Consider the following 20,674-nt stretch of genomic DNA (forward strand, 5'->3'; position numbering starts at 1 on the left):
ACCAATTAACTTCTCCAAGTAGGCCGATCTTTGGTTGGTTTTTCTTGTTCTTTGGTTGGATTTTCTTACAAAACAAATCGTTCCTCAATCGTTTCTTGATCTTACATCTCACTGGGACACTTGTCGTTACGACAGATGAATGCCAACGCCTTTGTTTCGAGAAACTAAATGAACGAGAAGTCGAGAACAAAGCCGCTGTTACTATATTAAGCCCTGTTTACAACCATCCATTTTTATCAAATCTAATTTACTTCTGACGGATGTTTTATAGTCTGTTGACTTGCAAAGTACATGGGCAGCAAATCAACTCGAGCCAAGGCTGTAATGCTTTATCAACAACAGACTATATTCCATACATCAGAAGTGAATTGGATCTGACAAAAACTGGATTGTTTAAACAGACCTTTAAGCTACTACATCTCTAAGCAAACATTCAGCACTTCCGTTGGCTTACCCAACAAACTGCTTAAGAAAGAACTATAAGTTGCATTCCCAGTGACAACACCAGTTTTAGCCGGGTTAGTTCGGACTGTCTTCACGTGAAATTTGTTTGTTTCCTCGCCAGGACCAAAAATTTCAATTTCCACAAGATGACAATCTAAACTAAAAGTAAAGATATTCGTTATCACTAAAGAATGACCGACCCGCCAATAAACTCATCTTTCATCACCAACCCAGGGTTTAATTTGGTTCAACAATACGTCTGTCTAGCCAATAATTCACCTTGTTTTTACAAATAGACACAGGAAATAAAGATACTTATAGAAAGTATTCTTTTCCATAAGCAAACTGCTTCTATATCAACCCGTTAAAACTCATGAGTAGAATTGTCTGGATTGAGATTTAGTAAAAAACGTATTTAGCTGCATTTGGATGCTTTCATAAGAGAGGATTAGCTCAGAAACGAGTTTAATTTTACAAAAGTACAAACATATTTTGATCAGATACAATACAAAACACATCACAGACCTTGGATCAGCAACCAAACAGCCATGAACACCACTAAAACCTAAATTATGAGCAGCAATTGCAGCGACTGCCATGGTGTTAACATTGTTTGGTGCTAAGGGACACAAATCTCTCACAGGACCTGAAAAAGGATTGTTGAATTACTAAATAAACTACAGATCACACACACCTTGGATATTACAGATCATCTATTCAATCATTTTTCTCTCATATTCAAATATACCTGAGTAAAGAACCACAGGATCTTTGGTGACTTTCTCATTCTTCTCTTTTAATTCACCACACAGTTTGAAAGCAGATGGTGTTTTCTTCATGGTCACCTTCAATTCCTGTAGAAAAATGACATAACTATTACTATAAAGTTTATATAAATTGAAATCTGTCGAGAGAGTGTCACTGACCTTTAGTGTACCTCTATCAGCCATTTTTTTAACATCTTCTGCACCCCAGAAAGCACCACTAGGAACGTATAGCCCATGACCATGAGAATTAGAAAGAGCTTTTGCATAAATTTTCTGTTGTATTGCTTCATTTGCAAGAGTAGTTGGTGAGCCAATCTACAGAGTTTTATATTAACTTTAACTAGTATCACCACACTGGCAAAGATAAAGTTTTCAAATTTCAATTAAAGCATATTCAGTCAGAAACTAGTTGAATCTCTAATAACTGCCAGTTGTGAACTAGAACAATATGAAATACTTGTTTATCATATTACCATATAATCTGCATGCTCTAAAAACATTTCTCCAAATTTATCTGTGATGCATGGATGAGCCACCTCAACAATCAGGTCAACTTTTCTAGTAAAAAAAAACACAAGATTGAACTCATTGAAGTGTCTATCCTGAATATAATTTGTTACAAAAATATCCCTTTGAAATCTTCTACCTTTCTGTGAATTTTTCCAGATCTTTCAATATCAAATTATTGTCAACATGTCCTAGGACACTCTCATAGGTCCTATTCCAAACAAACCCTAACTCCAGGTCTTTACTATTAAGGATTGCTTTGACCAGGTATTGACCTTTGAAAAGGAAACTAATGTGAATATAATTTGAATTTGTGAATCTCAGCACCTGATTCTCATTGGTAACCTGCTGTTGAGGACTCATTTCCCAAGGGGGATGAATTTTATAGCTGAATTTTCCAGATAGGTCATAGATGGTAGATTTCTTGCCATTCGAGAGGGGTAAAAATTTAGAAAAATGAGGTCCTCAACAGGAGTCTTTCTGAATGTATTAAATACTATCAGTGCAATAATCAATATTCATAGTAAAATAGTAAGATTTACAATTTATTTATTTACCAAGATGTCCAAAGCCTACGACTCCAACACGACGAACTTTACTCCTGTTTTCTGACATGATATAGAAAATTTACTGCCAAAATTTTTCACAAACACCTTTTCCTTTACAGTGAAATAACCAATAATTCTATATTATTCTCAGTACTTTACCGTCTGTTGCTTCACTGATGTACACACGTGATTCAAGCCTAGAATGCATTCAGGTTTTGTATAGAGATCAAACCCGATCTAACTCCGAAGTTGTTCCGAGTTCCGAACCACGACGACAACTCACGATAGCGCTGTTTCTATAGCAACACCTCCATATTGTTTATTTTGATATATTTTTATAATCTTGATTCTTTAAAAAAACCTCAAAATATTCCTTCAAAATGCCTCCAAAAAAGAAAAAATCGGGCGCTAAGAAGCTGGCCAATATGACGGAAGAAGAAAGGATGATTTATCTGGAGCAAAAACGGCTTGCTGAGGAAGAGATGCGTAAGAAAAAAGAGGAAATGTTAACACAATTTTTGAAGGTGCAGAATATTGAGTTTTTGGTTCACTTTATTGTGTTTGTAGTCTATCAGACTCGTTATTATTGTTGTATTAATGTTGATTAATAGTTTCATACACGGTATTGACCTTATATAGTTGCAGAATATAGATCTGTAATGGTTCACACAGATATTGACTTATATTAGTAGTGTAATACCAATCAATATTGACCTATATTGGGGGAAATATAGAGATATTGACCTATAGTTGTATTGACATTGACCTACAGTTTTCGGTTCTATATAACATCACGAATAGTTTATAAATGAATGTCTTTTGTCTGGAAGTATAGTACATTTATTCACTTCACTTACTCAATTTTCATAGTGTGTTATTTAACAAAAGCTTTCTTAAGATAGATTGTTATCATACAACTGTTTATTTCTTAACTAGGATAAACTAGCTAAAGAAGAAAAGAATTCAAAATTTAACCTGCACAAACTTCAGAATCAGTGGAGAGTGATTATGAGAGAAAGTATGGGGCATCTGCAGCCTGATTTTTATTAATTATTATAAATCCTATCATCCACTTCCTGTGAAAGCCATGCAATTTCATTGAATCATTATTACCACAGACATTTCCATTATTATATCATTCGAAAACCCATGACCTGCTGTCACTATTTCCCCAATACAAACCTTCCTGAATACAAACTTTCAGACTTGCCTGACCTTGCAAAACATATTTACTTCATTGTCAATGCAACCTTGAGTGTTGGTCTTATGAAATATTTCAAGGTAAAGCCCAAGATCTAAAGAAAGATATTGAGATATTAAGTCAGACTTTTGAGAGAATTATTGATCGTAAAGAAGCAATCATCAAGTCACTTGTGAAGGATATTGAGGAGGCAGAGGAACAATATGAGATGGCTCTGAGAAGTCACTTGCAGAATCAAGATCATATTATAGGTTTGGAAATATGTTTTCATCTTGGCTTGCTTGTTTGTTGATGTATGTTTATGTCTAAATGTTTGTGTATGGTAATATATTTATATTTATCTTAAGATTTACACCAGAGCCGACTCAAAACGCTTTCTGAGGAGTTCAAGAAAGAGCAAACAATTGTCAAGGAGGAATTTGATAAGGAAAGGTTGGTTATTTGAAGCTAGTTGTTGAGCTAGAGATGAATTGCTCAAAGCTGAAATATGGCTGCTTTCTTTGCAGACAAGAAATAATATCACAACATAAGCAAGAGATAACAGACATTCAGGATATTGTCTTCGCAATGGAACAGGAGAACCAGGAACAAGATGGCGAGATGAAACAAGAATTTCAAAGCTATAGAGATGAAATTAAAAATAAAGTATATTATATTCTAATTGTACAAAATTATGGATGATTACTGGCTTAATAAGATTAATTATTAATTTAAATGTAATTTGATCCATTCAGAATTTGGAAGAGAAACATGCTTTACGGATACAACTTGAGGGAACCGTTGAAGATTTGTGGAGGCAGTTTCAACAGGTATGGTATATTGTATCCACATGCAAATACAAGACTGTGTAACAACAAACCGTGCTTTTATATTCAGGCCTTGAAGAACTACAATGAAACAACAGAAGAACGGAAGAATGCTTTTGAAAATCTTAAGCAACGAGATGAGAAGAGCGCCAAGGAGATTGAGACGCAGATGAGAAAACTACAGAGAATTCAGGTTTGTGATGAGAAGAATCTTGTCCTAATCATTTGAGGTAATTCGCGTGGAAAAGGTGGTGATTTAAACCAGTTCCATTCATGATCACTGATGCTATCTTTCTATTTTGACTGCAGGACACAATTGCTCAACTGAAAGTGAAGTTATCCAGCAATGCAAAGGAATGTGACGAACGAAACAAAGTCATCAAGGAGGTAGTTTAAATCTTCTTCAACCATTCTGTCTTCAAGTTGTTAACACTGATGAAAGACTGACGATCTTTGGCCTTCTTTTAAATATTTAGCAACGGGAGGTGATTGCCGTAGAGTTTCATCAACTCAAAGCAGAAATGAACAAATACAGAGAGAGTGAAAGGTATTGTTCCTCACTGTTGGTTGAAGAATCTTTCAACCAGATAATCTTCGGTGGCTAGCATCAAATTATTCCAACTATATTTAGATATGCTCTCACACAGCTGACCTTACAAAGTAATGCTACGATTAAAGAACTCACTCGTCTGAAAGAGAAGGTTCGTTCAATATTTACGGGAGACCCAACAGAGGAAGATAATGGAAGACTTCTTACCACTTCTTATATCTTCACAGGGAGCTAAAATTTTCCGCCTCGCTGAAATGTGCCGCAAACTAGAGACGGAACAAGAGAAGGTTCTGCCGTTTTACGCCTCGTCTCTGACAGAGGAAGAAGAACAGCAAGCGAAGACGGCGGAGATGGAGGCGCCTGCGGAAATACTCGCTAAGGTAAGAAAGATGAGAATGTATGATTCATAATAAATGCTCTGTGGATAGAGAGAATTAAGCGGAGATAAAGGTAAACCATTTAATGAATCGTAGAACTTCGAATGTTGGTCAAGTGTCTTGTTCCAGACATGATCGAGCTGGGGTTACTTCGATCTTCCTGAGAGTTCCACAAAGTTCCACACTGGCTCATTGATCAGACATTTCTCGCACATCACAATACTGCACTAAAAAATAAGACAAGTTTTGAAGAGATTTTGCAGTATCAAATACTTACGTGGTGTACCTACAAGGCTACAAGCTAAATTACTTAAGTTTTGAAAAGCTTGGTTATTCTTTAGGTTCTACACGAGTACACATCGTTGGAAAACTTTTGGAAGAGATACAACAAGGTTGTCCTCGATAAGTTGGCTTTGGATAAAGAGAAACGTGATCTACTTCAAGAAAACACGCAGCTTCGTGCTGTTCTGAAGCAGTATCTGGATGGTAAACTATCAGAATATCCTGTGACATTTTGGTTGTTCAAACTCGTGTACGTAAAATATGTTTCACTAAATCCTTAGGCATTTCTGTCAACGATGAAATTTTAACTCAACAAAATCCACTGTTTGTTGTCAACAATAAAACTAACGTCAAGTAAGTGAGCGTTTTCACGTTGAATTAGTGTCGCATGGACCTTGTTACCTCTTGTGAACACACCATCATTGCTAACCTTGTTTTTTTCCTTTCAGATTCACGGTACCAGTGAACGATGGCAGAGTAAGACGCGCTGTTCCAGCCACGGTTGTTGAGGCCGCACATGTTGTGAAACATACAATATGACCCTAGCTTACATAGAATATAGATGATTGTATATGATATGAATATTATTCCAGATATGGAACTGTGTATATATTTGTAAATAAAACTGATTATTATTAAAACTGTTTGCTGTTGTTGCTGCTGTGCTCATAAACACGTACACAGAAAAATAGAAATAAATATAGATTCTCTGAACAAAAGATATATTTACAATCATTGTGAAAATTCTGAGATACAGCAAAATAGTTTTTGGAGTTCTAGAAGGTAGACGCCATAAGAACATTACAACTGTTATCATACCACGGTGTACAAACGAGCGCAACCATCATGGAGTACAGTTCATCTCACATGATGCAACCTTTAATGCAATTTACAAGCGCAATTCTATCATGTAAAAACATAAGTATAGAAATATATATATTGTGTGTAGTTTTGAACTTGTAGCAGGGTGAGATTCCACAACTAACGTGTTTTTAGGAAATATTTTTCAGAAACTTTGTCTGATCCAAAGATTTTATAGCTTACCTTTAAACTATAAACTTTCTAAACACGATAATAGCTATTTTTTCTTGATAACGAAACTTGCCTGTTGAGAGAATATTCTGCATTTGCGAATAGATTCATTAGTTGTTTATAAGAGATTAATATTTGTATAAAATTTCATCGCCTAAAACGATCAACTTTCTTAGGCATTCATAAGATCTTACAGTATCCTTGCTAGACTCGTATAGGGAAGACGGCTTCGTAAGCTACGGGCGATCACGAGACGCTGACGAGTTACGACAAAGATGGCGTCGTGCTACGAATGATTGCATTACCCTGCATGAAGTATCTCAGTTTAAAGTGCCTCGGCACTGCGCAGCTCCACACAAACATGGAATCTTCTCGTCCTCGATGGGGAACTTGTAATCGTACGTGATCTCTTCATTCACGGCAATGTCCCGTTTTGAATATATCACGATCTTCTTCTCCGACTCAAACGTTACCACTTTAGCATAGCAGTTTGGCTAAAAGTCACAAGAAACAGATCCATTATATACACCTTATTGATACTATTGATAGCTTTATCAATTCTAAATCCAAAAGTCCAAATTCTTGACTTTACTTACATCACAACAATGGTTTATAAATCGGGCGAGATTTCCATATTTTGTTGCATCGATGATCGTGTCGGAATCAACTCGGAATAGATAGCTACTGCCGATGCCAAGACGTTCGTAACGTTTCTCTCGATCGTCGGCGATCGCTTGTCGTACGACTTCACCAACATATTCGATAACCATCTCATCCCGAGCTATAGGCTCCAGAGCAAACAATCCCCAATCGTGAATTCGAGATTTACAAAACGTTAGCTTCTTCTTTCGTACCTTTAGAGAGGAATAGAATTTGAGTTATTATCTATTAGTTCCCTGAAGGTCCAGTTATGATCTATTAGTTCCCAAAACATCCAGTTATGATCTAACAGTTCCCAAGAGTTTGCCCGCACAAACCTTGAGTTGGTTAAACTTGAGAATATCACCAAAATCTTCCAACTGGAAGGACGCAGCCAACCTTCTCTGAAGTGCTCTGTTCTCTCGCGATTGTTGTTTCGCTTTGTTCGCTTCCTGAAAATATCATGAAAATTTTCACTTTCTTTAACCATTCCACAATCTCAACATATACCCTATTATCATCTTCCATCCTCAGATCCGATCCCCTAAGATCCACAATCCTCCCTTACCTTCTCATTATCTTTCTTGTTAACAACAGCCGCTGACACCTCAACTTGTCTTCTTGCGGCTTCAAGATATTTCGCCTTCTCCTTCATACTGATTTTATAAAAACCTTCGCATCTTGCACTGCCCGAGTCGAGAATACGAACCCCGCAGTTGTCAACCTTTTTATTCCTTCCTTTCGTCACACCAGGAGACGTAGCTTTCATTATGTTAAGGAAATTATTGTGGATCCAGTGTAACAAGTAGCTTTACAATAAACTGTCGTGGTTTGTGTCTGAACTACCTGAGAAAGTTATCTCAAATGTGGTGGTCCAGTGTAGGTAGTATTCTACAATAAACTGTCGTGGTTTGTGTCTGAACTACCTGAGAAAGTTATCTCAAACGTGGTGGTCCAGTGTAGGTAGTATTCTACAATAAGCTGTCGTGGTTTGTGTCTGAACTACCTGAGAAAGATATCTCAAATGCAGTGGTATAGTGTAGGTAGTATTCTACAATAAACTGTCGTGGTTTGTGTCCGAACTACCTGAAAAAGATATCTCAAACGTGGTGGTCCAGTGTAGGTAGTATTCTACAATAAGCTGTCGTGGTTTGTGTCCGAACTACCTGAAAAATATATCTCAAACGTGGTGGTCCAGTGTAGGTGGTATTCTAAAATAAGCTGTCGTGGTTTGTGTCCGAACTACCTGAAAAATATATCTCAAACGTGGTGGTCCAGTGTAGGTAGTATTCTACAATAAGCTGTCGTGGTTTGTGTCCGAACTACCTGAAAAATATATCTCAAACGTGGTGGTCCATTGTAGGTGGTATTCTAAAATAAGCTGTTTTGGTTTGTGTCTGAACTACCTGAAAAAGATATTTCAAACGTGGTGGTCTAGTGTAGGTAGTATTCCAGTGTCCTGGGATGTTAAACATGAAATAATAAGTTGAAAAAGACAAAAAGATACTGGGATGAAATGACCACCTCGCGTTCGCTACAGAGTCTGATCCAACTTGACATAAATTCTCGAATCCAATTTTCATATAACTGGCATCTTCATAATCCAGGCCAGAAACCAAGAAATCATAGACCAGACTATCATCTTGCCAGTATGATCGGAGAGGAAACTCTGGTGGGAGTTCAATAACAGGTTCTTCCACAGGTTCAGGCGGGGTTTCCTTAGAAACAGGCAGTTCTTCGCCCCCCTGAGTGACCTGGGGAGTTTTAAAGTCTACAGCGGATTCTTCAGACGTTGATTCAACCTTTCCAGGAATGTGTTTGTGTGGTGTGGCAATACTAGAAGCCTCACTCATCCCTTCTTCGCCCGCATCACTCGTCAGAATACCCACTTCCCCTGCTTTCTCCTGTTCACTTTCCTCAATCATAGGTGTCCCCAAACTTCCCTCTTTATCTTGTGGTAACATATTTAAACCACTAGTGTCCTCCGTTCTCGAACCCTCGTCATCAACAGTGGTAACATCGATAGGGCTAGCGGTAGGGGTAATTGAGGCATTTGAGGGTGTTCCAGAGACAGCAGGAGATGTTGGTGGACTTTTAGGCGGGGTACCTGGAGGTGTTTGTGGTATTTTCCGTTCTGCAAAAATGGGAATATTTAGAATTTATCCACCATTAATAACATTCAAAATATGTCTTATAATTACCAAATATGTCTTCAGCATCCTTCCCAGTCTCCTCATCGTCGCCTTCTTCAGAGTCAGTGTGTGATCTCTGACTACCGTTCCAATCACTATCATCATCCCCAGACTCCTCAGACCCACTCTCGTCGCCACTCTGGGAACTTTCTGACTCACTCAGACTGGAGTAGATGTTCGTATAAAGAGTTGAACCAACACTGCTGTGTTTCTCTGTAAAAGTAGGGAGTCAAATATTATAATTAACTTTGGTCCAGTCTATGTAGTCGTGTGTAGGTACTTTATAACAAACTGTAATGGTTTGTGTCGGAATCACTTGAAAAAGATATCTCAAACGTAGGTAGAATTCTACAATAAGCTGTCGTGGTTTGTGCCTTAACTACCTGTGAAAAATATCTCAAACGTGGTGGTCCAGCGTCGGTCTGAAAAGTCTCAAGAGACTACATTACCTTCTGTCCTGACACTGGTTGCCGGTGGTTCATCAACGACGTCATCGTCTGGTTGCCAGGGAGACCCGACACTTACGTCATCATTTACCCAATCATCCTGACGTTTTCGTTTCAATTTTCCGGGAGCGTCCGAATCACTATCGGTTACGATGCGTTTTTGTTCTCGCTCAGACCTCGATTCGGTGCGTTGCCGTTTTGAATACAGATCACTTCCGCTTGTGCTCGGTGGGCGACGTTTACGAAACGAGGGCATCTTGGGAAGGGATGCACGCAGTCCCAGCATTCCACCCTGGCTCATGGTTGTGGAGAATGATGACGTGAAAGGTGATGTCATATCCGTTGCTAACGACGTGGTTGGGGTTTGGTTTGATGGCGCTGTCGTCGTTTCCGATGGGGAAGGTTTTTTGAGCTAAGAAACAAAACAAATAAATAAAAAAGGGAATATTGGTTACAAAAGCAACAGTTGGGTGACATTTCAACCCCTGTTTTCATTTGCGATTTTCTTCTTTTGAGAGATATGAATGAGCGGACAAGTTACGAATGTGCAAAAGAGGGCACTTATACATCAGAGCATTCATCACTGTCAACTCATTCACATCTATCCAAAGACGAAAATCGCTGCAACAATTGCAAGTGTAAATGGCACTTGAGATACCTTTAATTTCTGTGTGTTGTCCCACCAGCCTTCCAAAGCTTTAAACGCTGAGTTTTCAACCAGTCTTTTGTTGACATCTTTCTTCAAAATGATCGCCAACTCTTCCGTGGCTCTTTTCAAAACTTCCTCGGAAATTCTGATCTTCCAATTCTTACGTACAGGTCTTTGATCATGCGGGGAGGGCATGCGTGTGGTGGGGAATTGGGGGGTTTGATACACTGGGGGAGTGGGGGGTACACTGTTTAGGGTTGATACAAATTGAGGGGGGTACGTCGGAAGGAAAGATGGTGGAACTAAAGGATGTGGCGGTGGCAAGGTTGCTATCGATAAGGGTGGTATGGGTATACGATGAGGGACTATTGGCATTGCAGGATAGGTTGGTGGAGGAATACTAGGGTTATACGGTGGCATAAAGGGTGGAGGTAGAACTGGAGGAGCATAGGTTGGGGTGAAGGTGGGGATAGGAGGGGGAACAGGGGGTACAGGCTTAGTAACCTCAAGAGTTTCTTCATTTGAGCTGATGGATGAGAGTGACATTGCATCATCATTATCCTCAGTTGATATCGTTTGTACGTTGTTATCAACGGATGATTCTATCTTTACAGCAGTATTCACAACTTCAGCTTGTTTCAATGGCGGAAATGATAAAGGTTCTGCGTTCGGAGAAACATAATTCATTGGCTCATGATGTGTTGGTGAGGAAACAGGCGAGATATCCTCGACCATTGGTAAATAATTCTCCTGAACACTGCTTTGGCTGTCTAAGTTCTCGAGCAGATCTATGCCTAAACCTAGCTGCTTCTCTGTCCTTGGAGACAACGACTTCAGTGAAAGACTGTCTGTATTAAATGGCGACCCACTGGCTTTGCCATTGTTTAAATTCGTATCAGAAATGTTAAATCTGTCCTTCTTTTGAGAAATTTCCTCAGATTTGTTGATTTGCTTGTCAGGTTTCTTCGCATCTCTTTTATCTCTCTCGTACACATCAGAACGAGGTCTTGGTGATCTGGTTCTCTCTGAGTCTTTATTCTCATAATCGTATCGGCCTTTGGAGATATCTAACAGTCAAATGTCAAATCATACATTGAAATGTTAAAGGTTAAACATTAAAATTTTATCACAAATGGAAAGTGAACAATGAAATGAGGGCAATACAGTTGAGTGATAATGATTCTAAGTTTTGAAAAGGTTATTTTTATCATCATGGCAAGATGGCAAAATAACAAAGGTTAAAGAGGCAAATGAAAAAAAGAAATGCGAACAACTCCAACCTTTTGAGCTCTTTGAGCTTTTTTCACTGCCATAACTATCATCAGAGTCACGGCTTCGTCTACCTTCAGACTCACGAAAACTAGATCGTCTCAGCTCGTTTCTCGTATAATTATCTCTCTCCTTCTCCCTTGGGTAATAATCTCTGTGATTTGAGGAATATCTCGAATCTCTAGAATCCCTTCCTCTCTCGTCAGTCGATGAACGTCGGTATGAACCGTAGTCATAACGATCTCGACCCGAGTGCCAATCTCGTCTCCGCCATTCAGCCTCGTCATGTTGGCGACTTTTATGAGAATCCCTCGAACCTAAATGGAAAAACAACAAAGATATTGTTAGTTGCACCAGAAACTCAAGATTAGCAAATAAATACTGCAACAATCATTTCAGCATTGCTGTAAAATCCGAAACAGAAACCTTTTTGACTATTGTCTATACACTGAAAGATCAGGACCTATTGTGGGTTAGGTTTCTACTCAATTGGGGAGGGGGGTAACCCCAGAATAGTTATAAGATCCCAGCCTACAAATTTTGTTTATAATAATGTCTGTGAAGAGCTAGAGTTGGAGTAAACATCACCCACCTTTAGACAAAGATTTTGAATCTTTGTTCTGATAACGGTCTTGTTTCGTTGTGCTTGGAATTGGCGAGGGTGTTCGACACTTTTCAGGGAGGGGTGGTGGTGGAGCATCTGGAGGGGGGGGAGGGGGGAGAGGAAGTTTCTCAGAGGGTGGAGATATTGGTTCAAACACTGGCACCTTGTTTTGTTGTGTTAGTGGTGTTGGCCACGTTGACGGTGATCTACCTTGATGTTTATCACCACTTGTGGAGGCTGCGCTGCCACTGTTACGTCTCCTGGGGTCAGCTAATCCTAATCCAGGGGTTGAAGGTGTACTATTTGATGGAGAAGAATTAGATGGAGGTGGGGTGGGTATAACATGGTGGCCTGGGATACGGTCAATAGATGGTGGTGTTTTATTCACAGGGTCTGATGTGCGACGTGCTGGTGGGTGTGGTTTCTGGAGGTGTTTCACTTCAACTGAAAATGAATACAAATGTTTGAGATGCCTCTGATATACATGACTGTAATAACCTGGATAGCTGAAAACATATTTTACTATGCATTAAAATGATTTCATCTATTTACATATCTAAACTGCTATTACTAAACTAGCTTTATTTATACTGGATAGCTCTATCAGTTCTAAACTGTTCTTCCTAGAGGTCCAGTAAGGATCATCTCTTATTGATCCAATGTTACTACAGAAGGAAACCTATCTTTATTTATACTGGATAGCTAGCTCTATCTGTTCTAAGCATTTCATCATAGAAGTCCAATAAGGATCATTTTCTATATATCTAATATACCTAAAGAAAATCTAAACCAATTTATTAAGACTATGATTTAGACTTAGTAGTCCAGTATATAGTGAGGTCAAAGACAAGATTTACAAAAGGCAAATAATTTAGTCTGCGTAAACAAACAAAATGTCAGAAAATCAACTACCTTTGTGTTCAAAATCAGCGTGAACAATACAGCCCATGATGGATGTGCCATCGAGCTTTGCTACAGCTAGTTTTGCAGAAGCGGATGTTGTAAAACCAACTCGGGCTTTTCCCGAATGACGCTTCGTTACCGGATCGTAAAATATCTTAATTCCTTCGATATTGCCAAATTTATCACAAATATCCTGCAGAAATTTCTTATCCACATTATCGTTGAGTCCGGTGAGGATAACATCGCGCTGAGGAGGAATTCCAACGTAAAATTTATCGATCTGAAACGAAAATTTGAGAAATATTTAGTGGCTTTTATGACGCGCAGTGGGCGGGCGAATTAAGAAAACACTTCTTATTGGTCGCTTCTGAGATTTGTTTGACCAAAATTTCTTGATGAATGAAATAGTAATTTTGGAGATTTCGATTCGATAAAATATCGGCTTCACTTCACAGAATATACCTTAAATTTTGGAATAGGCAGATCAGCTTTAGTTCTTGTCGACCAAAGACGTGTTCTTCTTGACCTGGGATCTTTGGGAATCACTGCCGCTTGCTAGACGAAAACAACATATGTTACTGCAAAATTACTTGCAGAGATTTTGCGGCTGTCAAAGATCTTAAGATTACTCTTACTCCATCAAATTCTCCATCAAATCTGTAAATTTTTTGATGTCCTCTTCCTTTTAAAACTGGATCAATGATAAGCTTATAATTCCGTTTTCTTTCTGCCTCGTTTGGCCTCGATCTATGCTCTCCATTTGGGACTAAAAAATAAAGAAACATTTCAGTTAAGCCTTCACGCAATCAGGGAAATAAAACATTGTACAATTCCACAAAAAAACGTCACTAACTAGAGTTTGCACCAAGAGAATGCACTTGGCCTGGTCGAACTCGTGATAAATCACCAATACGATGTCGTATATAAGCAGAAGGGTCGTTAGACATAACTTTGTTATCTATCCTTAACGAGGCTTTAAGATCAGTGCCATAGTTTCAAGAATAATGAACGATCGAGCACTTTAAATTTACTTTTATTATCCCTGCACTTCAACATCAGCGGCCATGTTGTTTTTCATTGTGGTGTCCCAACATGCTTTACGATATCAAGTTTCTCTCGCGCGAAAATTTAATTTATGCGCGCTTTTTCAAATACTTCACGCGATGCACGCAATGTCATGCGATGCGCTGTATTTGCTAAACAGTTATGTCATTTGACGTTCCGACCATACTGACAGGTGTTTGACATGATGCAAACCCTTCAGACTCTTCTTCTGTATGCTTGGAAGCAACATAAATCCCTTTTCCTCTGAATTCAACGAACAAAAATAACTCAAAACTGATTTTATATTTTCAAAATATTTATTCATATTATAAGCATATCATACAATAATCTTTACAACGTCTTAAACCGTCTTTGAAAAACGTTTCTTCGTCTTTTTCTTTTTTGATATCTCCCTTTTTGATGTGACTAACGTTTGTGGTTTCCGTTTTCTTAATTTCTTCCTGATTTCCGCCGGACTTTCCCTCTCCACAAATACATTAATATCCTTTTTATTCTCGATCACGTCAAGTTTCATATCATCAGAATTATCGTCATGATTATCATCAGGATTATCGTCATGATTATCATCAGGATTATCATCGGGATTATCGTCATGATTACCATCAGGATTATCATCAGGCCGAGTCAATTGAAAAGTTGGGGAATCATTAAGATCAATAGTTTCTTCATCGTTATCTTCAAAGCTGATGTCCAAATCATAGATCTAAAGAGGCACAGAGACACACAACTATGAAGTATGAACAATGAACTATAATAACAACCAGTTAAACGCTGTCTGCTGAACCGAACAGCCTGCATTCTATTCATTCTGACATCACCTCGTCTTCAGAGTCGATTGAACCACGTTTCTCAAGAAGATTATTAATCTGCGACTTCAGTATTGTCTCATTTCTACCATTTGTTATTTCTTGTCGATCCTGAAGAATAGATTCAGACGTACATTCTTTTGGAAACTCAAGATTTTGCAGATTTATCATATTAAAAAAACATACCTCACATTGCTGTAGAATTTCCGAACTGCCTTGAGCATCCACAAAAAATAATGAATCGTTTTCAACAACATCGCCTTGTTCATTACGTTCAGGTTCATCTGATTCATATATTTTATCCCATTTCTCAGGATGGCTTGTCAACTAGATGATGAAACGACGATTGTTAGTTCAAAACTAAATATTTTAATCTTTCAACCAAACCCTGCAGCTCTTAAAAACATTTATACTCACATCAAGCAGTTTATCAATTTTTTTTTCGTCTTTACAAAATAAAATTTTATCTGTTATTTCCTGCCCAACCAAACCTGATAACTCCAAGTCTTGTACTAAGCTGTGGATAAAGAAAACATGAAACTAGAAAGGTGGAACCAACCGACTAATACATGTGTTTCACAGCCATTGAGTACCTGTGATCAATATCTGATAACCAGGAGAGAAAGTTTTGTGGAGGTAACAAAGAGCATACATTCTGAAGTAAAAATAAAAACAGTTAAAAGATCCTGGTTTTCCCAGATGGTTAAAAGCTAGGACAAACAAATATCATTCAAACATGAATACCTTTTTTAAATACCAGCAATCCATTTCATCATCAGATAAACATTGCTGAACTTTCCTTGCAAAACATACAAACCTATAAAAGACACAAAGTTCAATCCATCAAACACCTGTGTGACTCACAAGTAATGTTGAGGCATTTCATACTTGATATAATTTGGAGATTCTTTACTGCAAGATTTTGTTGTTTCAAATACTTTTCTATAACAAGAGATGCATTAAGAAAGATTTGGTTCATTTTTTGTAAAGTTATGTGGAATCTTATATTTTATGAAAATTGCAAATGAAATATATCCTACCGAAGAAATGGAAATACAATCTTTACTGTGGAACTTTCTAATGTAAAAATTTGATTTGCCATGTCCAAGATATGCCATGGAGAGTCACCTTTGGAAAGAAATCATGATCTTTTATAGAAATTGTTGCAGTTATGATAACTCCTCATAACAATGTTCTTACATACCCAATAATAAATATACAATATTGGAAATATGATTGTTAATTTCTTCATTTCTATGAGAAAGGAAAAACAAGCTTTAGCAAACAAATTTCTAAGTTCAAACTTAACTTAAACCCCTTTCATTGTAACTTATAAAACATTAACTTTATTACCTTTCCCCAATAGCAATGATGACATCAATATATATGGCAATAGTAGCGGCTAAAATATCAAGAAACTGTTTCCACTCTTTGGTTTGTGTAGCATTGTCCTAAAGGAAGCAGTAAATGCACACAACTATTTAGTTGTAGCTGATCATTGCAAAGGAATCGAGGGAGATATTTTGTTTACTGAGAGTCCTATATCAAAACTGTTTACCTTATTCAAAGTACACTTCTTAATCTGTGTTTTTTGTTTCATATTACAGTGTATTAAAAATTGATGAATGACATCTTTTAAATCCAACCAACTGAAGAATATAAAAATCGGTATTGCACAAGTGAAGCTGCAAGCATAAGATATGCATAGTTTTATTCAATGAACAGAAAATGTGAGGCTTATTTACGTACTTCTCTTGTGCATTCCTAGATGCTTTCATTTTGTCATTAACCTTGTCAATCTCACTTAACAAAATGCAATAGAAAGATTACCCACTGTTTACTAAATACTATTTTAGCAAGAATTCAATTTTTCTTTTAATTATTATTACCTCAAAACTGTTTGCATCAATTCATTCAGCATCTGTATTGAAAAGAGTTCAGCATTTTGTTAAATATCTCAAGAAAATGATACAACAATGATCAAAGAGACCATTTTACCTCCAAATTGTGGCATTTAATTGCCAAACGACCATATAACTCAATAAACTTGCTTAGAACAACAACTTCATTTTCATCTGAAGGCATTTCCATTCTCTAAAATAAACTTGTGAAATATCACCAATGCTTTGAACCCAAGGAAATATATTATAATATGATCAATTGCAGATGCTGATTGCCTAGATCCTAAAGTGGAGTCCTAAAAAAGAGTGTTCGTGGTATTGACTAATGTTTTGATAGCGGTTGTAAAGTGGAGGGTAATGTAGCCATATGCAGAAGCCAAGCTTATGATTTCTCAACCTAGTCTGAGAATGAATATAAATTTAGCATAAGAAATATACCTGTGCTTTGAGCAATGATTCAAAGACTTGGTTATGAGGTAAACACAAAGCCATTTCTGTCACTTAAAAATATAATTAATTTGCATTAATAGAAAAGATAACATTTTAGTAAGAAAATCAAGTAAAGAAATTCATACAAAAAACATTGATGAAATCTGAAACAACATTTTAACTTACAGTACTTAATTTGATCTTTATATGACTTCAGCTCAAAAATACTCCTCAATGTTTCATCAATACCATTTTTGTTGAAAAGATTGAAATTAACCTCAGCAGAAACCTTTTTTTCACAGTTCACTAGACTGACAATTGAAGAGTTATTACAGTTGGCTGCCTAAATCCAACGTACAGGACAGGGGCCAGTTGTACAAAACTCTTTAACTACATTTTGCATAGTTAAATCCTAGTTAACTCAGGATTACACAACTGTGATTGGCTAATTCTGTTCTTAACTAAAGTTAAAAGTTAACTAGTCTTTTATAAAACTACCCCTGGTTATTAATATGTAACAATAATCTTTACCTCCAAAGATATTCAACATAATTTTGACTTGGATTTTGAAGAGCATCTTTCAATTTGCCATCTGGCAATAGTTCCAGTGATTCAAAGATATACGTCTCGAGATCGTAGTAATTGTATTTATTCACTCCTTAAAATATATCAATAATCATATTTTTAATACTTGAATAACTTAATATAATTTTTATACCATGTCAAACGTTTTGTTCAAAAGGAATTCCACAATGTAAGAGACACGATGTAAGCATGATAATAATCAACTTACCTCGGTTGATTTCTTTTGCCAAAAGCTGTAGAAATGTTTTACTTTCAGATAAATCCTGGATTTCCAGATTTTCCATTCTGGAACCCTGATCCGCCATCTTTAACTACACAGCGCCGAGACTGGGGAGAGTATTCGGAGGTTAATTCATTAAGGTGGTTCTTAGACGATGGAAATTTTTTTAGATGCACTACCCCCCCCCCCACGGCCCCCAGATTTATCTTCACACTAAAATTTTCTTGTTTAATATATTTGCTATATTTTACATGTACCATCCAGACAACACCATTTCTGAATAAATATTTCTTTATATGTACAATTAACCATGCCAGCCTAATTTCCTCTTATGAACAACAGCACCAAAGAGTGTTTAAAATTGCTTCTTTTATTTCCAAAGAAAGCAGATTTCCTCGAAGATCATCTTTTAACTTGTTGTCTTGAACATCTAAAGAGAATGTGAAACATACATAAATACACTTTACAAAAGATTACACTACAAGTGATAGAAATATCTTTAATAAAAAACCTTCGCAATTTTCAAAGCATTTTAGGTCCACAGCGTTTGGCAGTGTTTGATTGAGATTGCTGTATTTAAGCTTCACTTCAAAGCCTGGAGAATCATCTCTAGAAAACTAAAAAATGACCAGGTAGAGATTGACAAACCAGTAACAGCTTCAAACATTTCAAAATTACCTTCAGTGCAAATTTAACAAAATCAAATGCAGGTGTGGCATAGAAATCTTTCACAGAATAGTCATCTCTTTCAGATTTCACCTGAGCACACTAAACAAACATGATGATAATTCTATGATATTCATGGCTATGACTGTGGCTTCAATGCATATAAAAATACGTAAAACACTTTCAATCATATAAAGAACGGCATATATTTTGTTGTCATCAAACCTGTTGTCTTCTTGAAACAAAAGCCTTCAGATACCCACTTATGACTGCAAGTAACTCCTGTTAACAGCCCAAACAAATATATCTGTAATACTTAAAACTTTGTCCTTTTCATCTTTACCAAAATCAATCAGTTATTTCACAGTTCGCTAACCTTGATGCAAGCAGAAGTTTTATATTTCTGGTGGATTTCCTCAAGTGGTATAAAGAATGGAATGGTGTGTTTTAATATCTACAACAAAAATTAAACATGCTTGTTGTCATCATCAAAGAACCTGAGAACACAATAAACAAATCTTCAGACCTGAACTTTTTCATCTTCAATTTTAATTTCAATATAGAAAGGTTCATGGTAACATTCTAAATAGAAAGATATGATTAGAATTTTTTGGTTATTATTAGAAAAAAAGGCCAGCTTTTTACCTTTATAAAATGTGTCCAAACAAAAACGTACGCAGTTTTCATCCAACAACACAAATGCCAAGCCAGTCAACCGATATATATTATAAGTCTCCATCAACTAAATATTAAATGTATTATTGTTTATATGTCCAATTCTGGATTGATATTTTGTAGACACAATGCATAGTGCATACCTTTTTCTTTTTGACGAGTTCAATTGCTTTGCAGAGATTGTTCTGAATAAATGAGAAAAACTTAAAGGTGGAAGGGAACGTTTTCAGAGGTAAAACATTTGCAAACTCACACTTACTTCATCTGCAAGATCACCGAGGGAAGCAATTCCATCTATGGTAGAATAGCAAAGGTTGTCTTGAAATTATACAGCATTATAGCTAGCAAGAGTGAGATGTTTCATGATCTTTCATAACTACCTTCTGCATGTTTCTGAACATAACAATGAAGTTGGTTTAATAAAGATCCTTCATTCACTCTCTTTGTCAATTCCTCTTTTTGTTTTAATAATTCGTTATCTATTTCAAAAAGGTGAATTAGGTTCCGATAGGAGGACTACTTGAATCATTTGTTTATTGGTAAAATGTAACCTACATTCTTGTTCAAGTTCAATCAGTTCATCATCTTTCGTCCAGTGTAAACGACCTTCTGAGACACTACAGCAAAGTGTATGAATGAACTTTATCAGTAAATGACTGAATGTGTGAATCTTTTTCAGATCCCAAGTTGTGCAGTTGTCTGCAGCACACTACAGCCAACATATAAAAGAGATATTGGAGTACAAGTATGCTAATATTTCATGTCCAGAATCCAGGATTTTCATCCTTAATCTAATAATTTAGGATGGATTTCACTGGTAGATTTTGATGGTACTGGTAGTCTGGTACTGTTTCAATTTCAGTATTTCACCAACGTCCAACTATGACGCGCAATATCAACAACTTACTTGCAAAAACATACATTTTCCAAGCTTATAAAGAGAGGTATAATACTGTCCTCAAAGTCAACATTCTTTTTACCTGCTAGATTTTTTTCTAAGCCTTTCAAACTCTCGTAGAGTATTTCCTTTCATAAACACCTCTCTTTCGTTACCCGCCATCTTCATTTATTTTTCCCGGCAAAATCAGTGTGATTGTTTCCACTTGAATAA

At 36.9% G+C, this 20,674-nt stretch overlaps 5 protein-coding genes across 5 annotated transcripts; 1 reads left to right on the forward strand and 4 right to left on the reverse strand.

The window, feature by feature from the left end:
* Nucleotides 1-73: 73 nt before the first annotated feature.
* Nucleotides 74-2,451, reverse strand: LOC114538257 (putative L-aspartate dehydrogenase). The gene is made up of 8 exons (XM_028559410.1): nucleotides 2,276-2,451; nucleotides 1,858-1,993; nucleotides 1,685-1,769; nucleotides 1,371-1,526; nucleotides 1,193-1,298; nucleotides 970-1,090; nucleotides 455-603; nucleotides 74-164 (listed from the first exon to the last, which is right to left on the reverse strand). The coding sequence occupies exons 1-8, from the start codon at nucleotides 2,331-2,333 to the stop codon at nucleotides 127-129; spliced, it is 849 nt and encodes a 282-aa protein (XP_028415211.1). The 5' UTR covers nucleotides 2,334-2,451; the 3' UTR covers nucleotides 74-126.
* Nucleotides 2,452-2,603: 152 nt separating this feature from the next.
* LOC114538266 (dynein regulatory complex subunit 2-like) lies at nucleotides 2,604-6,080 on the forward strand. Its single transcript, XM_028559420.1, has 14 exons — nucleotides 2,604-2,790; nucleotides 3,203-3,284; nucleotides 3,548-3,718; nucleotides 3,815-3,899; nucleotides 3,974-4,112; nucleotides 4,202-4,276; nucleotides 4,344-4,466; nucleotides 4,583-4,660; nucleotides 4,750-4,820; nucleotides 4,905-4,974; nucleotides 5,051-5,203; nucleotides 5,542-5,686; nucleotides 5,764-5,836; nucleotides 5,932-6,080. Exons 1-14 carry the CDS (start codon nucleotides 2,647-2,649, stop codon nucleotides 6,020-6,022), a joined length of 1,500 nt encoding a protein of 499 aa, XP_028415221.1. The 5' UTR covers nucleotides 2,604-2,646; the 3' UTR covers nucleotides 6,023-6,080.
* Nucleotides 6,081-6,195: 115 nt separating this feature from the next.
* LOC114538281 (histone-lysine N-methyltransferase SETD1B-like) lies at nucleotides 6,196-14,280 on the reverse strand. Its single transcript, XM_028559436.1, has 14 exons — nucleotides 14,070-14,280; nucleotides 13,852-13,982; nucleotides 13,679-13,771; nucleotides 13,226-13,496; nucleotides 12,302-12,757; nucleotides 11,721-12,026; nucleotides 10,450-11,507; nucleotides 9,795-10,203; nucleotides 9,355-9,558; nucleotides 8,661-9,287; nucleotides 7,722-7,915; nucleotides 7,492-7,605; nucleotides 7,111-7,368; nucleotides 6,196-7,008 (listed from the first exon to the last, which is right to left on the reverse strand). The coding sequence occupies exons 1-14, from the start codon at nucleotides 14,161-14,163 to the stop codon at nucleotides 6,835-6,837; spliced, it is 4,389 nt and encodes a 1,462-aa protein (XP_028415237.1). The 5' UTR covers nucleotides 14,164-14,280; the 3' UTR covers nucleotides 6,196-6,834.
* Nucleotides 14,281-14,596: 316 nt separating this feature from the next.
* On the reverse strand, nucleotides 14,597-18,308 carry LOC114538271. Its single transcript, XM_028559422.1, has 18 exons — nucleotides 18,211-18,308; nucleotides 17,949-18,075; nucleotides 17,604-17,728; nucleotides 17,427-17,488; nucleotides 17,086-17,181; nucleotides 16,977-17,008; nucleotides 16,837-16,890; nucleotides 16,646-16,736; nucleotides 16,441-16,538; nucleotides 16,292-16,341; nucleotides 16,128-16,215; nucleotides 15,976-16,029; nucleotides 15,832-15,904; nucleotides 15,681-15,742; nucleotides 15,505-15,604; nucleotides 15,274-15,414; nucleotides 15,100-15,198; nucleotides 14,597-14,984 (listed from the first exon to the last, which is right to left on the reverse strand). Exons 1-18 carry the CDS (start codon nucleotides 18,305-18,307, stop codon nucleotides 14,622-14,624), a joined length of 1,812 nt encoding a protein of 603 aa, XP_028415223.1. The 5' UTR covers nucleotide 18,308; the 3' UTR covers nucleotides 14,597-14,621.
* Nucleotides 18,309-18,456: 148 nt separating this feature from the next.
* Nucleotides 18,457-20,629, reverse strand: LOC114538299 (centromere protein O-like). Its single transcript, XM_028559453.1, has 12 exons — nucleotides 20,544-20,629; nucleotides 20,119-20,180; nucleotides 19,944-20,042; nucleotides 19,823-19,857; nucleotides 19,707-19,748; nucleotides 19,534-19,630; nucleotides 19,415-19,470; nucleotides 19,265-19,342; nucleotides 19,114-19,170; nucleotides 18,901-18,990; nucleotides 18,734-18,839; nucleotides 18,457-18,652 (listed from the first exon to the last, which is right to left on the reverse strand). Exons 1-12 carry the CDS (start codon nucleotides 20,627-20,629, stop codon nucleotides 18,552-18,554), a joined length of 909 nt encoding a protein of 302 aa, XP_028415254.1. The 3' UTR covers nucleotides 18,457-18,551.
* Between the last annotated feature and the right edge of the window lie 45 nt (nucleotides 20,630-20,674).

The sequence above is a fragment of the Dendronephthya gigantea genome, unplaced genomic scaffold (genome assembly GCF_004324835.1).
Source record: "Dendronephthya gigantea isolate DGI-Jeju-01 unplaced genomic scaffold, DenGig_1.0 000178F, whole genome shotgun sequence".
NCBI classification, from domain to species: domain Eukaryota; kingdom Metazoa; phylum Cnidaria; class Anthozoa; order Malacalcyonacea; family Nephtheidae; genus Dendronephthya; species Dendronephthya gigantea.

Coding starts and splice junctions, on each gene's coding strand:
- LOC114538257 (XM_028559410.1), bottom strand. CDS start 2,333: ATGTCAGAAAACAGGAGTAAAGTTCGTCGTGTTGGAGTCGTAGGCTTT. Junction 1,527..1,684: donor TAGAGCATGCAGATTATATG/GTAATATGATAA, acceptor AAAACTCTGTAG/ATTGGCTCACCAACTACTCT. Junction 1,299..1,370: donor CTGATAGAGGTACACTAAAG/GTCAGTGACACT, acceptor ATTTTTCTACAG/GAATTGAAGGTGACCATGAA.
- LOC114538266 (XM_028559420.1), top strand. CDS start 2,647: ATGCCTCCAAAAAAGAAAAAATCGGGCGCTAAGAAGCTGGCCAATATG. Junction 2,791..3,202: donor TGTTAACACAATTTTTGAAG/GTGCAGAATATT, acceptor TTTCTTAACTAG/GATAAACTAGCTAAAGAAGA. Junction 4,821..4,904: donor AAATACAGAGAGAGTGAAAG/GTATTGTTCCTC, acceptor AACTATATTTAG/ATATGCTCTCACACAGCTGA.
- LOC114538281 (XM_028559436.1), bottom strand. CDS start 14,163: ATGTCTAACGACCCTTCTGCTTATATACGACATCGTATTGGTGATTTA. Junction 12,027..12,301: donor TTCAAAATCTTTGTCTAAAG/GTGGGTGATGTT, acceptor TTTTCCATTTAG/GTTCGAGGGATTCTCATAAA. Junction 7,369..7,491: donor TCAAGTTTAACCAACTCAAG/GTTTGTGCGGGC, acceptor TCCTCTCTAAAG/GTACGAAAGAAGAAGCTAAC.
- LOC114538271 (XM_028559422.1), bottom strand. CDS start 18,307: ATGGCGGATCAGGGTTCCAGAATGGAAAATCTGGAAATCCAGGATTTA. Junction 17,729..17,948: donor TATGTTGAATATCTTTGGAG/GTAAAGATTATT, acceptor TTCAATTGTCAG/TCTAGTGAACTGTGAAAAAA. Junction 17,009..17,085: donor TTAAATGCCACAATTTGGAG/GTAAAATGGTCT, acceptor TTTTCAATACAG/ATGCTGAATGAATTGATGCA.
- LOC114538299 (XM_028559453.1), bottom strand. CDS start 20,629: ATGAAGATGGCGGGTAACGAAAGAGAGGTGTTTATGAAAGGAAATACT. Junction 20,181..20,543: donor CTTAGAAAAAAATCTAGCAG/GTAAAAAGAATG, acceptor ACTTTGCTGTAG/TGTCTCAGAAGGTCGTTTAC. Junction 19,171..19,264: donor AAACTTCTGCTTGCATCAAG/GTTAGCGAACTG, acceptor GGCTGTTAACAG/GAGTTACTTGCAGTCATAAG.